The sequence below is a fragment of the Falco rusticolus genome, chromosome 13 (genome assembly GCF_015220075.1).
Source record: "Falco rusticolus isolate bFalRus1 chromosome 13, bFalRus1.pri, whole genome shotgun sequence".
Classification (NCBI taxonomy): Eukaryota; Metazoa; Chordata; class Aves; order Falconiformes; family Falconidae; genus Falco; species Falco rusticolus.
In genome coordinates this window covers 24796516-24812837 of record NC_051199.1, presented here as the reverse complement: position 1 = coordinate 24812837, position 16322 = coordinate 24796516, and the positions used below count along the sequence as shown (strand labels likewise).

The 16322-nt window shown below is 44.9% G+C and overlaps 1 protein-coding gene across 2 annotated transcripts; it reads left to right on the top strand.

Annotated features, from left to right (window-relative positions):
• Nucleotides 1–5435: 5435 nt before the first annotated feature.
• On the top strand, nucleotides 5436–16175 carry CLDN11 (claudin 11). 2 transcript variants are annotated; one of them, XM_037407597.1, is made up of 4 exons: nucleotides 5436–5705; nucleotides 5802–5902; nucleotides 8682–8846; nucleotides 15004–16175. In XM_037407597.1, exons 1-4 carry the CDS (start codon nucleotides 5677–5679, stop codon nucleotides 15234–15236), a joined length of 528 nt encoding a protein of 175 aa, XP_037263494.1. In that variant the 5' UTR covers nucleotides 5436–5676; the 3' UTR covers nucleotides 15237–16175. The 2 variants fall into 2 exon arrangements, with proteins under 2 accessions (XP_037263494.1, XP_037263493.1); XM_037407596.1 differs by having other exon boundaries at nucleotides 5440–5902.
• The last annotated feature ends 147 nt before the right edge of the window (nucleotides 16176–16322 follow it).

Below are 16322 nucleotides of genomic sequence, written 5' to 3'. Positions count from 1 at the left end.
TTGGAAGTTGCATTATTAAACACCTAGACCAAGATCAAAGTTGCCTAGTGCACTCTCTGGAGCAAAGTAAGTGGGACTCAAGATGACTATCTAGTTTGCTCCTATACTTTTTTAAACTAGAACTTTCACATGCTTTGTGTACTTTAATCAACAAGAAAATACAAGAGCTTAGAGTAAAACTCTTGTAATTTAGGTGGTCTGAAAGCACCCTCATTTGCAGCATAGCCGTGTATCCCTAGACGAAAGAGATTTTGATCTAAATCTCCAAACTTAACGAAGTCTGTGTTTTAGTTACTGTAAAGCATATCATTTAGTTTGAGCATTTAGATAAATGTAGCTATGTTTCACATTCTTAAACTAATTTTATGCTATATTTAATATATTGATAGCTTAGGTGTAATATCAGTTGTATATAGTAAAGGCATAATGCAGTTAGTGAAGTAGGAAAAGTTGAGTGGGAGCATAAAGCTATTGGTGGCCTGAAAAAATAAGTCCTGGCCCATATTTTAGAAGTCACAATGTTTTATTCATACATTCTTGTTTTATATTGGGGGAGGGGATAGCTAGAATGTGTTATGAAATTTTTGGGAAACTTTCCTAGCATTAGTCGTGAAGTTGGCCTTGAAATGCTGTCATGGTCAGCTTCCTAGAATTCACTTGTTTGTAGAGTATATATTTTGATTGTCAGTAAAGATAACAACTTTGTATTTTTTCTGCACTTAATTTGTGTAATTAATCCACACAAGAGTTTTCTATAACATGGTGAAGTCGACAAAAGACATAATTACACCTACCTGTTAATCTGTGCTTGCAATATTTCAGTAACTTTATTTAAGCTGCCAATAGAAAGCAGCAGAAAGCTGCAAATTTAGATTTTATTTTTGCTCATTACATTTGTAGTGTGTGTATTCCATCAATTTTCATTACAGAAAACGTGTAGAATTTTCTATTTGTTGCATATTTCTATTTCAAAAAGAGAGCAATTTTTTAGCTTCCGCAAAAGCAGTTACTGCTTACAAATTGCACGACAATTTTGTAGTGTGTCTCCATTACTTAGAAAATTGTTTTTTTCAGGATTAGTGGTTCAGTTGGAAAACGCTTGAAAAATTAGTTTTAAGCACAGCAAACAAATGGTATAAAATTTTGCTATTTGAAAATTGATTAAATGTAACTATCAATTGATTTTTTTTTTTCTCTGAAAATAGATACCTCACTTAAAGGAAAGCACAGCTGTACTGTATTTAAACTAATTCTAGGAAATAATAAAAGGTTGGTCTAAAATATTTCGTTGCCATGATGTTGCTTTCTGTGATGGACAAAATCTGTTTTTGTGTTTTCATACTCATCCTTGGAAGAATTCATCGATGTTGACATGCCAGTATAAATATCTGAAATTACAGAAAGTAGCTGCAGAACAGCAGAGTCTGTATTAGCTCAAGGCAACAGGTTGAATGACTATTCTGAAACCATAGTAGAAGCCTGTGAAAAACGATCAGTGCACTCAACAATTTTTAGTACCTTGCCAATGATGTACAGTCTTATTGTCAGAGTTGCTGTGGTTGCATTACATGACACACAAAAACTGTCCTCTACCTCACGTGAGATTTAACAGATATTTTATATGGTTTTAGTAAACAAGATGCATCTATCTGGTCACTTAGTTTACAAATTCTGAATTATATTTATTGAAACATGACATACTGTGCTCTTAGCTTATACCTCAATTGTATTTTGTGCTGTTATCCATTTTCATGCCTTGTAAATACCTGTATAGATTGTGGATTCGAAAACAAATAAAGAACTGTAATGTCAGAACACCTGTCTCTGTAATATTTTTGAATGCTGACTTCTAAACTTGACTTTTTGGAAGGTATTTTAACAACAGCGCTTTTCTAAGGAGGACAGAGTCTTGCTTGCTTTGATTACAGTAAATTAAAACCTGATTACACTGACACATATTAGCAGGACTCCCACTGCCTGCAGCGGGTCCCCGGTTTTCTAAAGGGTATTTTTAGCAAGATGTGCAAGATCAATAGCCCACCCTCACTGTGAGCCCATTTGCTAAAGCTCTTACGGCTCCAGAAAGGCATTATTTACTCTTAAGGTTTCTATGTATTTGTTACAATTTTGGTGTTTATACATGTAAATACATCCACTTGTGTAGTTGGCATGTTCTCCGGTGCACACCTCCGTTGCTACTTGACTAGTCTAGCAATGTTTGAGTTGTTCACACCTCTCTTAAATAAATAGCTTAGTAATGAACAAGGTAAAACCTGCATGTTACCAGATAAAATGCTGAGGTTATATGAAGTTAAAATCAGAAATGAGAATTTTACTGTATTTCCTGAAAAAAATATGTACTGTTGATGGAAAACACACCCTACAGCACCTCTCAGGAGTTCTTGGGTTTTGTGAGTCATGATTACATTGGTTAACATTTTTGTCTACCATCAGGGAGCTTAAGTAGCAGAAAATTCAGAATTGGAGAGAGGAGGAGTCAAGGAGGAAAGAGGAACATGTTCTTGTAAGCTGCGTGGGAGTGGGTCTTCCCTTTAAGTTGGGCGCTTCTCCACTTAGAGCAGTAAGCTATGTTCTATCGGTCACTTAAAAAATAAACTATATTGTTGTAAAAAAATACAACTTTTACTAGAAACAATATTTTGGAGATCTGGGTGGTTTTATTCATACCGAGAGGTTTTTCGTGGTGGGTAGGCAGGTGTGGTGGCATACACAGATATTTTTCCTTCCCCTCGAGAGCGAAAATGCTTTGTCCTCGTTTTAAGGCGCTCGTCTTGCCTATAGGAAATGCTGATTGTGTTTCAGATAGTTGCAAATCCTTAACGCTACCATGTATTTGCCTGTATTTTACAGCTGAAGAGAAAAATGAACAGTATGGACCAAGGTGAAGGTGAAATTGGTGATATTTTGATGAGCTCAGCCTTTAGTGTGGAAGAAAACAACTAGCTGTGCCCCTTACAGCAGTTTATTCCTGCACCCCATGCTGGTTTTGTACTGGTGCATTTGCGAGCGAGGGAGAAGCAGTCGGGCTGAAAACCCTGCAATGAAAAAGTTCAAGGTGAGTCACTTGTATGAGAAAAAAAACCACAGGGTGTTAATAGCTTGTGTAAGTATGACTAATTGCAACGCATGTCATTTGTCAGAGAAAATGACGCTGATCGAGGGGAACCTGCTTGAGTGACAGGGTAAAAAGGTTGATCTTTGAGCATTCACAGTATTGCTGAAATAAATGCACGTGTAGCGCTCACTTTTAAAGTGGCAGATTTTAAGAATATTGCCCTGGTGTGTCAGTTTATTTAGCATATAGCTGGGAAGTCCTCCTTTGTTTATTTTATTGATCCTGTGAATCATTGTTTGCTTGTAGCATATTAGCTTATATTCACTTAAATACTGGTGGTGTTATTTATAACACTGACAAAATAGTACATGTTTCCTGTCTCTATCGATATTAATAAAATAATTCAAACAGTGCCCTGTGGGCCCTGTTGAGCAGTACTAGTTACTGGAGTGTAAAATTTACTTCTTGCCTGTTGAGCTGCTGCACATTCTTTGATAAATACATTTGTGAAGGAGAACATGGCAGCATGAGGAGCTTTTGTGGTTAAGGAAACCATACTGGAGGAACCAAGCTGTAGGAGACTGATTTACAGTAGGATGTGTCCACAGCCTGCAAATTAAAATCTCACAGCATTTTAAAAAAACCCTCTTTTTTGCCCCTTAGGATGCGCCCGCGGTATCACCATGGCAAATGCCTCTCATCTCAGCTTTGGGATATCAAGATTTTGCAAAATTTTCTGGTAATTTGAAGAAAAATGCTTTGAAGTATGTTAGATATCTAAGTATTAGCATGATTTAGAGAATATGTGTGGTATTGAAACTCCAAAGGACTGGTGACAGCACTGTTGGACAACTCAGGTTGGGATCAGTCACCCCGAAGTGGTTAAGCAGCCTTGTGCCCGGTTTGAATCAAAAAGCAGTATTAAGCTGTGTGCATTTATACTCGATACAAAAAGATCAAATTTTAATTTACAGAATGATTTAAATTTAGATGGATGAAATGCCACTCTGAAAAAACGCGAACTGTGTCAGCGAAGAGGAGAGGCAGGAACGTGTTCATTTGTCAGCCCGTCTCCTTCCAAACTCGGGGGGTGATGCGTGATCTGTCCAACGTAATTGCATGGTACAGGAACAGGGATGGCACTAGTTTCACTCAAGAGATGACATCGTCCTGAACGATAAATCTCCTGAATAATATATCAGCAGGAATATTGTTTGAGGAGTAGATTAGGGAAGGAGTAACCAACATTATAAAACACATGTGAAAGCAGCTATTAAATTTCCATTTGTAAAAACTCCTCTTCAAAGATAATTTTCAGCTATTTACATAGTAGCTCCAGTATGCAGATGAAGCTTTGACAAACCAAAACTGTGGCCTCATGCTTGAATTTTGAATCCGAGGAACATGTGATGAAGCTTAAGATGGTCTTTGTGTTTTTCACTTTATTTGCTGCAGAACAGGGAACGAAATACCGTCGGATGCAGAGCAGGATGTATTTCACTCCCGGCACCTCCTCTTGGAGCGTAGCTTCCAATATTTATTTTTCACTAACAGCTCTAGGAATGAATCGAGTTCATTGTTGGGCCGTCGTCCTGTCGGGTTTGTCCCTGCGCCGTGCAGTGGGGACACCTCTCCGCTAGTGGTCCCCCCAGGCACGCGCTACGCTGCACAATCAGCAGCGCCGGGGACGCGCGGTGATGAAATGTCACCGGGGATGTGCTGGCACCCGATCACACATAGATCTGCCTGTGAAAATGCAAAGCAAAGTTAGGAAAATATCCTGCCTGCCTGTTTCTCCTGATGCAGAGCGGGCTGTAAAGTTTCTCTGCCGACACTTAGAGGCGGGCTGTTCCTGCTTCTGTCAAGCAGACTAAAATTTACACCCGTAATGAGTCTGAGTAAAAAGCTGCTCCTTTTAATTTTAGCATTCAAAAGGTGCTGGTAAACACGTATTTGAGACTCCGGGAGTGCTAGGTGATACTTCTGAAAACCGAGGCGCAAGCAGAGAGTGCAGCGATGGGTCTTTTATGTTTTTGCAGTTACTGAAAACGGCACGAAAGAAGCGAGACGGATTATGTCCTTTCCCTGCAGCGGCGCTGATGGCTTTGACGAGGTGTCCGATTCCACCTCTTGAGTAACTCTGGCCACCGTGTTTCTTGCCCTGTCTTTCCATGTGGAGGTATCAGTGTGATCATTTGCCTCCAGCTCGAAAACACTGCCTCAATGTTTCTCCCTCGATGCTGCATTTTGAACAGCCGGGCTGTTTGCGTGTGACTGAAGCAGTGCGGTTTGTTTTTCATGCACGGGTGGGTGTAACTGCATCTCCTCCTCTCCGCGCTGTCCTTCCCCTCCGACTCTCTGGGTGAACTGGCAGAAGTTGGGGCTCCCGGCTCGCTCCTCCCATGCGCTATGGGGCTGGAGGCAGCTCTGACCCCTCCCAGGGAGGGAGCTGGGCAGAGGCAGCCGAGCTCCTGCAGCAGTGCCTGCCCAGGGACCCATCCCAGCAGACCCCATCCCTCCCGCTCGCAGCCGGCAGGTCCCTGGCCGGCTGAAGCCCTGCAGGCGCTCTCCTGCCCAGCTCGCCCCACCAAGGCAGCGCCATGGTGGCCACCTGCCTGCACCTGGCTGGGTTTGTCTGCAGTTTCATAGGGTGGATCGGGGTGGTTGTGGCGACGGCCACCAATGACTGGGTGGTGACTTGCGGCTACACCATTACCACCTGCAGGAAAATGGATGAGCTGGGATCCAAGGGGCTGTGGGCAGACTGCGTCATGGCAACAGGTCTCTATCACTGCAAGCCCCTCGTGGACATCCTCATCCTGCCAGGTACGTGTGCCCCGTCCTCCCCTTCCCGCTCGGCGAGGAGTGACGCCTTGCTCCAAGCAGCACCGGTCCTGCTTCTGGGGGGGTTGATGAAGATGGGTTGATGAGGGAGCTTCGTCTTCACCAGCGCAGGAGATGATCCAGTAAATAGGCTAAAGAATATGAATGACAGCTCTGAACATGATTCTCATAAATTATACCTGGTTGTAGTCATACCCAGGTATCATGTGTTATCTGTGGCTGTTAAAGTCCACTTAATGTTTAATCATTGTTCATGGTAAGCACTCGCTGTTCCTTTCACGCCTTGTATCTAGATTGCATTGCAAAACATGGATAGTGTAGTGAGGTATAACAGCGTACTTCGAGTTTTGCTTTGAGATGATGATGAGCTATTACAAATGTGAAGGTTCTATTCCTTAAGATGATTTTGAGTATAATGAATCTTTCAGCATCTATTATTAATGCTGCTATGGCTTTTAATCTTTTGAAAGATCGTCATTAGTCTTGACGGTCCTGATGCTTCCCACATTTTCTAAGGCAAGACAGAACTTTTACATGGCAAACAGATGTCACTATATTCAACTTGGTGTTTTCTAATTATATAGTAATTTTCATTAGTTTGCTGCAAAGCAAAAATTAAGCAAGGTGTTTAATCAGTATTAATACATCTTTTGAGCTAATTAGAGCTGTCAAAGTCTTGTGTGGTCTTGTCCCTGTAAGTTAAGCTAATGATCTCACCCGTTTCAATCACTGTTAACTCTGTAGCACTTCTTCATTCTTCTGTGGTTTAGATTTTACATCCTCTAGCATGTCAGAGATGCCTCTTCCAAAGCCGACAGGGTAGAAGTAACCATTCCTAGTAGTTTTCTTTCATGTTTCCTTATTAATTTGTTTAAGCTGTTGTGAAAATAAATTCACAAGAGGTTAGAAAGATTATTCATGAATTTCTCTGTTACAGAGCCTAGTCTGTCCCACATAGTGCTGAGCAATATTGAATCTCTCAGACTAGCTCCTATTCTCCCTTTCTCTGTGTGCAGACTTTTATTTCAGTAGGCTTACCTTCCTTATTGCTGCTCTTTTTCAATATGATCCAGCCCAGAAGACAGAGAAAAGGCTTGCCCAGAAGAAACATTTTCAAATGAAATTTAATAAATAGGTAAAGAGGTCTTTCGGCAGCAGAAAGCAATGCTTGTCTCCAGCAGAAACAAATCACAAAAGAAGATGCTTCTGCTTGTAACCTATATGGTAGCCACAGCTTTCAATGAGAGGGAAATTTATCCTGGTGTGCCCGATAGCTGAAATGTATTTAGTCTTTCATTGCTGGAGTCAAGTCTTTGAAATGAATGTGATTGTATTCTCGTTTAATTGGGACTGATTGCACACAGAAACCACACCGGGCACTGCCGTCTCCTTTGTTTAGGGTTGCTTTTTCGCTCTGAACTCCTCAGGTAACTCTTTGGTTAAGTTTCCTCTTGAAAAAAATCAAGCAAATATTCAGTATACACACAGTCTGCATTCCCAGGAACAGTAAAGTCCTCATTCCCGGTGTCTTACCTGTCTGTCAACAGGACTTGCTTGAGGCTCCTGTTTGCTGGTATTGTTTGAGGCGTCATAAAATTCCGTATCTGCATGTGGCAGCTTCACTTTGTTAATAAGAGGGGAAAGAAAGCCAGCATGCTTGCTCGGCTGAGACCGTTCCAAGAGCCGGTGGAGGCTCACCCGGCACTAGAGCAAATCTGACACTTGTTCTTTTTCTTTTGCATGCAGGTAGTGACCTATTTTTAGTTATTTATATATACATTTTATATAGTGTATATAAATTGATATTAAAATCTGTATACAATTATATATACCTTATATCTATCTGAATATATAAAAATGGATACATTATTATACATAGACCATCACAGAGTGGTAGAAATGTCACAGCCCTGCCCAGCACACCCACAGTCCCCGGCCCCAGTTGTTCCTCGCTGCCTTGTGTTCAGCGCAAGGGACAGGCAGGAGAGGGATGGCCACTGACGAAACACCGGGGAATGCCGTGATGTCTGTAGGGACCCAGAGGGATAACGCGGCCCTTGGTTATGGCAACTCAAGCAGCTCTGCAAAGTGCGGTCATTTCTGCTCGCTAAGGAAGAGCTGTGCCGGCGGTCAGCTGGAGCCACGAGTCTCCCCTGAAACCCACTACCAGGCTGGACACCGCGGTGCAGCATCGGGAGGTGGCTGGGGCTGGTGGGCATCCCTCCTCCTCCCAGGTCAACGGCCCTCAGCTCCTCAGGGCGGCCGGTGGCCGTATCTCGTGGACGCCCATGCTTCAGTAACGGGTCTTCAGCTCTTCAGCCCTGCTCTGGCTGACTGTGGACCTCCCCTGCTCACAGCAAGCTGCTCTTCAGGACTTAAAAATCTTGTTATTTAATCAAAACTCTCCCTAGGAAAAGATACAGGAACACTCCTTCCTAGCTGTTTCTCCTACTTTCTCTTCCCATGTTTTCCACCTCCATGATTTCTCAGTGTCTTGCTGGGAAGAGCCCATGTTTTCCGGGCAGTGCTATTTCTTCACTGGAAAATGTTGAGCCTGCACACCCTGTGTTCAGGCGCTACCCACTGTACTGCCGTCTCACTCTCTCGTGCCTGGTGAAGATTTAACGTTTACACAAAGGGTTGAACCTGTCTCCCGTACTCCATGCAATTCTTGGGAGCTAATCGAAGAGGAACCTTTGTCCAAAGGTCTCCTTCTTTTGTGCCAAATAATCAAAATCCTCTTTCCTTGCCTTGCCAACAGGGTATGTCCAAGCATGTCGAGCACTGATGATCGCCGCCTCTGTCCTGGGTCTTCCCGCTATCTTCTTGCTGATAACGGTCTTGCCCTGTATCCGGATGGGCCACGAGCCTGGAGCTGCCAAGTACCGGCGGTCCCAGCTGGGAGGGATCCTCATCATCCTCTTGGGTAAGGCGCGGAGAGCCGGAGGCTCTGCTGCAGGGCGGCACGTTGCGAGCTGGTTGAGCACACGCACCTGGGCAGCTGCTGGCCGGGCTGGGCTGACCCTGCAGCTCTCCAGCAGCGCTGCCGTCTGGGGGGGCACGAAGGGGAGCGGGAGGACAAAGACAGGAGGCAGGGAGCAAAGCAGGGTGAGGAAGGGAGGGCTGCAAACCCCTCCGGTGTGTTGCCTTGCGGCGTCCTTGGGCACAGCCACTGCCCATGTCTGCAGGAGGGTGACAGCGGCTGCGCATAGGCAGCTGCCTGCAGGCACTGGTTTTGCTGGTTCGCCGTGGAAGTGATGTTATTTTTGGAAAAGGGTCTAAACTTTCAAGCTGCTTACAGGGAATGGATAGCCTCTGGATTTTCCCCGGGCATCGCTGATGCAGTAGGGTCAAAGTAAGCTGAGGGGTGGGGGAAGGGAAGCCCGCTGGGTGGCATGGACCTGAGAAGAGGGATGGTATGTCCCCTGTGCCTCCCAGCCCCTCTGGCCAGCCTTGCCCTTGGCCTCCAAGTTCCCCTGGGAATTTCTTCCCATCCTCAGTGCCTGTGGAGGAGATTGTTTTGAGCAGGGCAGACTGTGGAGCTCATTGTCCCCGCCACAACACCTGCATGTTCTTGAAGCCTCGTCATCTCAGCAACAGCCTGCGGTGCCTTGTTTTTACCCGTCTGTGTGGCAGGGGAGGAGGGGGGAGGGAAAGTGGCCTCTTTGTGTGGCTCTGTTGGTCGCTGGCAGCCAGCGCTGACATCATGCCCGTCTTCTTTCTTCTTCTTCTTCTTCTCCTTACATTTTTTTTCAAGTGGGCACTGGATATAGCTGTACAGAGGGGCTGCCCTCTGGGCGCCCCTTCCCTGCCAGCCATCCCTCCTCGAGTGCCTCGGTGAGAAGCAGTCAGTACGAGTCACTACATCCGAAATATAAGGGACTGGGACCAAGGGACCCTTTCAATGCCTGTTGTTTTTTTTGGTTTTGTTTTTTTTTTAAAGGCTTTATTTTTTAAAAAAGGGTTTAAGAGCATGTTGCCACAGCTGGGAGTCCTAAAATCAGCTTTATAGGGCCTGTTTAGAACATCCCCATAGTGAACAGTCATGTTAGAGAGCTGTTGGAATGTGACCTTCATCCCTGTCCTGAAACCTTGAGTCACGTATTTGGGCTCGGCGAAGTGAAAGGAAAAGTGTTTTTCTCTGTGTATGAATGACATTTTAGTGCCGGAGGGGTCCGCTCTGCTGGATTTCCCCTGCCAGGATGGGGGAGGCCCAGCAGAGCTGTGCTTTGTCGCAAATAAGCGTGAGTTTTCGGTTCCGACTGAGACCCGTGCTGTAGCTCAGCCCTGTTTGCATGGCTGCAGACGTGGAGGCGAGAGCATTGCCCCTAAATCCCGAAGGGTGACAGGATTACAGGACCAACACACACGCAGCAATCAAACTGCAGTGACAGTGTTGGGTAATGCTGCATCAGAGCACATGAAGTCCCGTGTCTTGCATGGTTGCACCAGGGTTTGGGGTCTGGTGTGCCGCTCTGCCACCCTGCTGTGACACCAGGGAGGAGAACAGATGTCAGAGGGTGATCGAGAGGAGTTGTGATGCTCTGTAAGCCAGGTTCCTCTCTGCCTTAGAACATGGTTTTCCCACTAGGTAGATCCTGTGAGGCAAGGAAATTATTTACAGTGACACTGGCAGACAAATGCTCTTTGGGTTGGATTTAGACTTCTTACGGATTCTTGCCCCTGTGAGTTTTGAAGCATCTACAGGTGAAGTGATTGCTCATGTCGCTCAAGTCCTGAATGATCTGGGCTGGCAGCAGCAGCCTGGTCACAATGTTTTAGTCACAATTACAATAATGCTCTTTTTGTTGGATCACAAATGAAAAATAAATAAGCTCCTTTTGCTCTTAAGTTGCTTTTTTCTTAAAAAAACCAAACCAACCCACATTTATTTTTACAGTCCCTTTGGAAGAAGAACAATATACAGAGCTTGGGACTTTCACATTATTTAGGCTGATTAATGATCTGTTCTTTGCAAAATGAGGTGTTATGATTCCAGAGCATTTAATAAGCATGAATCAGGCCTTGAAACACAGAATACTGGCTTAAAATTGATTATATTTTAGAAGTAATACACCCTGGACTGTTCTTATTTACCCTCTGGCCACTGAACCCTCATTCATGGTTTTCCCCAGCTGCAGGGGCTTCAGCCTTTTCCTCTAAGTGGAGACCAACTCCCAGAGCTCTGGTAAAACAGAACAAATGCCAAACCCCTCGCTAACGTAGCAGAAATAGGGAGTGAAGATGTGATCAGGGGAGCTGGCCCCATGGCAAACCTCACTTGTTGATCAGGGAAGAGATGGCGGTTTGAGATTTATTATGAAGGAAAACAGGGGCTGAACTCAGGGAAGGGGTGGCAGATTGTCACTGAAATTTATTTAAAAGGAAAACGGGGGTTAAAACACAGTGTGGAGCCAAAAAAAAAAAAAAAAAAAAAAAGAAAAAAAAGAAAAAAGAAAAAGTTGAAAACTTGCCAGGAAAACAATGGGCTCAGATATTCCATTGATTTTTCTGTGTACTGATAATAGCAGGCTGCAGAGTGCAACCTGTGTGCACACCCTCCTATCCTGCCTGCTGATGTATTTATGTCTTTGCTTGATCCTATCTGTCTGAGAGAATTGATTTATTGCTGAAAACAATCGTCAGCAGAAGTTTGCTCTAAGCCAGTACGAAAACATTTCATACACTAGTGCTGATGGAAAAACCCTGGCCCATCCTGTGTTGTTGATACTAATTCGGGGGACCCCTTGCTGGGAACCAAGCGGGCATTTTCCTAATGGAGTGGGGGATTGGAGACACTGGAAAACGCGGATGAAAAATACATCAGTTACTGTGGATTACTACTGCAAAATGACCGTATTGGCTATTGTATACTAAACAAAGGATATTAACGAGTTTTTCTGGATACTGCATGAGATTTACTTCTAAGACCATAGATATCAAGATAAAAAGATTGCCTTGAACACAGGGAGGGGGAGAAAATCATGGATAATGTATTTCAACCAAATGCTTTGAAAGAGAAATCTGTGTGACTTTGAGTCAGCAACTCAGAATAATTAAATTTAGCCACAAAAGAAAAAGTATTCTTTCTTCTGCAGAACTTGCTGTTAAGGAATTTGGCAGGGACTCACTGTCCCTTGAGTTAGAGTAATCCTGCTCTGTCTGCCCCACCTCCGCAGGCACCTTCTGTGCTTCTTGTCTACGGGCACTTCATCTGGTTCCAGCAGGCCTGTAATGCAGAATAATAAGAGATTCAGCTCAGTGGACTGAGCTACCGCAAGTCCATAGTCAAAAAGGACTTAGAAATGCTGGGAGCCTGGGATGTATCCCTGTGGATTCGCAGTGACGTGATGGAGCGAGGACAACCATACCGTGCGTTACTGAGATGACTTTTCCGGGTAGAGGCAGTGGCTTTTGCAGGACTGCCTGCTCGAGCTGCAAAAAAGCACGTGTGTGTCCCCAAACGCGCTTGTTTTTCCAACTAACCCTGCTGGTCTAATAGAAATATTCTGTTTGCAGACCTTCTCCTACCTTTCTGCTGGACTATACTGACTACAGCAGCTCTACTGTCTGAAGACTTTCTAATTTAGAGAAAGGCAAAGGGTCTCTCAGCAGCAGCGCAAAAGGGAAGGGCTATTAATTTCTATTCAAACACCTTTTCCATGTAGGCAGCTATTTTAAAACTTGAAACTTGCCTTAAAATGCCTTTTCCAGTCCCTTTGAGTTTCTTGGCAAATGAACTTTTTTTTTTTTCAGCCTTTCTCTGTGGTACAGCTAGACCAGCATTTGAGTTCACCAAGAAATATTGCCGTTGCAGACTGTCCTTTGCACATCCTCTGGGAGGATTTACAGCCCAATTTAATCTACGCAGAGCGATGAAATCCAGCCCTGTTTGAGGGCATTCCTCTGGCTGAGCGAAGGGGTCACCGGTGACTGACGGCAGCTGGTGGCCTCCGAAGGCAGAGAGGTCAAGCTAACCCGTGCAAAGTCCTTGGCTTGTGTTTCACAGCTTTCTAGTACTGTCAGCATTAAAATAAGGTGGTTTTACATGTAGCTGAGCCACACGCACAAGAGATGCTATTGTGTTAGCATCCCTGAGAGCTCTTCTCACCCCAGTGCAAGTGTTTTCTTCGATCCTGTGTGGTGGGGGAGGGTCTGGATGGATAAGGCTCTTATAGTCTATGGACATAAATATATATATATATATATATATTTACTGCTGACAGAAAAAGAAAAGATGATTGTTTCTTTTTCCGAACAACAAAGAAGTGTTTTTTTCCAGCCCATTAGAATGCTTTGTGGATTCCTAACTGATACATTTTTGTTTTAAAGCGTTAGAGGCTCATGAGCTGTTTGCAGGACTGATCCACACGCAGGAGAAATGCTGTTCTCCCCTTCTTGCCTTCTCTAAAAATTCCTTCCAGAGCTGTGGGGCCCTTGCTTTGAGAAGGCCTGAAATTATTACTGGCTTTATTAGCATCCTTCCAATGTTCTTCTCTTTTCCATAAGAAAATATTTTCTCTCACAATAACTGCAGCTATTGGGGATGGATTTTCTGTTGCACGGGCCAGGAGCTATGGTTTGTTCTCTGCTTTAACTAAACAATTTTATTTTTAATCTCACCCCCTTTTTTTTTTCCCTCTTGCAACCTTAACTTTTTGACACTGCCTCCAGATACCTTTTAACGCGGTCGGTGGAAATCTGTAACTCTGCCACAGTCCTGTTATTGTTTTGCTCTGATTCTCTGATAGCCACAAGGATGGAGTCCTGCACAGCTTGTCCCGGAGGCAAGTAAATATTGACAGATTAATTCTTCTCAGATGTACAGGCCATAAAGGAGTATTGTTTTAGGACCTGCTCCTGTGAGGTGATTAACGCCATCAACTCCTGTCGCCCTCGGTGCATGCAAGGACTTTGCAGGATGGAGGCAGGACCCTTAGCGAGGGCAGCGAGTGTGACCTTGTGCAGCGCAAGGAGAACACAGGGCACGTGTTTTCTCTCTGCTAGGAGCAAACCACGCGTGTGTGCTGCACACTGAAACCCTGTGGTCCCTAGCCTGGCTGCCTGCAAAGTGCTGAATTTGAACCCGCTTTACTGTGTGAGGGCACCTCCTCCGCATCACCTGCCTAGTGGTCCTCGCAGCACCACTGCAGCAGCCTTCCTGGTCTTGGGGGGAAAAAACTATGGGATTTCAAGCAAAATTTGAAGTCTGCGGTCATTTTTGACCGGCTGTAGACTCCAGGTAGAATCCTGTTTTCCCTTCTGCAAGGCCCTTCAGTTTCTAGTGAATTCAATAGGTTTCTGGGGAGCCTCACTGGGTTTGTCACTCTGTACAGAGAAATTTTCTACAGGGAAGTGCAATCTGCTTTCCAGAGTTGTGGGACATTTCCTCCTCCATAAAAAAAAAACCAACACAACAGTGCTGCAGTGCTAATTATTCTGTCCCTGCCCATCTTCTGCTTGTGTTCTGTAAACCCTACTCTGCCCTTCTAAGGGCTGGGATGTTTCGTTAATGTGTATGTGACCATTCAGTGGAGCAACTCCAACGACGCTGATTGACATGGGCTGAGGACATAGTACGTGAGTTCGTGCAGAAATAGTGATTTAAACCAATTGACTCTGGGCCACCGATTTTACTGTCTCACCGATGCATATGGCTTTCGTGGCCTTGCTTCATACCTAACATATTCCTAATTCTGCAGCTCTCCAGAGCACCGGTTTCAGGGTGACTTTCATTCTTCCCACTTAAAGATATTTCTAGGAAACAAATTTGTTTCCTTGTAATAATATATCAGATTGTGTCGAGCAGCAGTTGTTTTTTCTTCTCGTTTGTTGATGCCCAGGAGAGACGGCTGTTCTCTCTTGATCTTTCTCCCCGCAAGGCTCCCACGCTGCCTCCTGCTCGGGGATCTCTCGGCCCTGATGCTGATGCTTCTGCATCCCACTGTGGGGCTGCAAGGGAGGAGGGATGGGCTTCCTCACTGTCCCCTGTCCTGCAGACCCTTCCTTCCCCTTCGGTGTGCTTTGTGTCCCCATGGTGGGGTTAGGTGCTGGCCTTACCGGTCCTTTCCATCTCTCCCCAGCCATGTGCGGCGTTGTTGCGACGATCTGGTTTCCCGTGTGTGCCCACCGTGAGACCACCATTATGAGCTTCGGCTACTCCCTGTACACGGGCTGGATCGGCTCTGCTCTCTGCCTCTTCGGTGGCTGCGTCATCGTCTGCTGCTCGGGAGATGCCCAGACGTTCGGTGAAAACCGTTTCTACTACGCCTCGGGATCCAGCTCCCCTACACACGCGAAGAGCGCTCACGTGTAAGCGCCCCAGGGACGTCCCACGGCTGCCGTCGGATGCTTTGGCTGGTGGGTTTGTGTGCCCTGGGCCTGCTTCTACTGACACACACTGCTGTCAGGCTCCCCGGGGAAGATTTAGAAAAGCAGCACAAATGTCTGGTAGTTTGAAGCATTATTCCCCCCATCTGTTCCCCCTTCTCTAGAACGAAAGCTCCAGCCAGTCCTACCTCTTGGTCCCCCCATTTTGTCCTGACCACCTACCCCACCTTCTTGCAGCCAGGATGACTCGGATGGTTCGGGGTTGTTGTGTGGGGTGTAGCGTTTTTATTTTATCTTCTAGCTCCCCTGATTATGGGAGAGTTAAAAGCAATAAAACAAAGGAGAGAGACACTTACCCATTGTTAGAAGGACTCTGGCAGCTTCTCCCACTGCTATTTGCTTTCCCCCGCTCAAGGTCACCGCTTCGGCACGGTTCGGGCGAGAGGGAAGGGAGGAAGGCTCTGCTCCCCAGCTGGGCAAATGTTTCTCTTTTGGAACAGAGTAGGGGGAATTATTTTCTGCCTTTCTCTGTAATACTTTTGTATGAGTTTGGTCATTTAGTAACAGTATTTCCCCACCCCCACAGTCATCAGTATGAAGGAAACAGAACCCAAAGGTCCTAATTACATGGTAGATAACGGTGCCTTTTTATATAGTTTTAAATGACTTTGGGGGCTCTAATCCCCGCACTCTGGTTTCTTTTCTTTTTTTTCCTTTGTACAGATCAGTTACTAAAAATGTATTTTTACATTTTTTTAAACTCCTTGCTTTCTTCCTCTCAATTTGCGTTCTGTCTTGCATCATTAAAGCAGCACGTTTTAACACGCAGTATAATGTACCTGTTACAATACAATTCTGGTGAGTACTGATGATGCCTTTGTACTTTCAGTGAAATACTGTACAATAAATAACAGAGTACCTGCAACTACTGGCTTCTTTTCCTTCCTTCCTGTGTGTTTCCATAGCTAGCTTTTCCATGACAGGGGTTTCCCAATGATTTTGAAGATTATTTTTTTTTAATAGTGGTTCAGGACAAGAGATTCTGCTCTGCTGTAGAATTAAGTGGGCCTTT

Excerpts from the sequence above, each read along its gene's own strand:
- CLDN11 (XM_037407596.1), top strand. The coding sequence starts at position 5,677 with ATGGTGGCCACCTGCCTGCACCTGGCTGGGTTTGTCTGCAGTTTCATA. Across the intron at positions 5,903-8,681 it reads GGACATCCTCATCCTGCCAG|GGTATGTCCAAGCATGTCGA; the intron begins GTACGTGTGCCC and ends CCTTGCCAACAG. Across the intron at positions 8,847-15,003 it reads GATCCTCATCATCCTCTTGG|CCATGTGCGGCGTTGTTGCG; the intron begins GTAAGGCGCGGA and ends ATCTCTCCCCAG.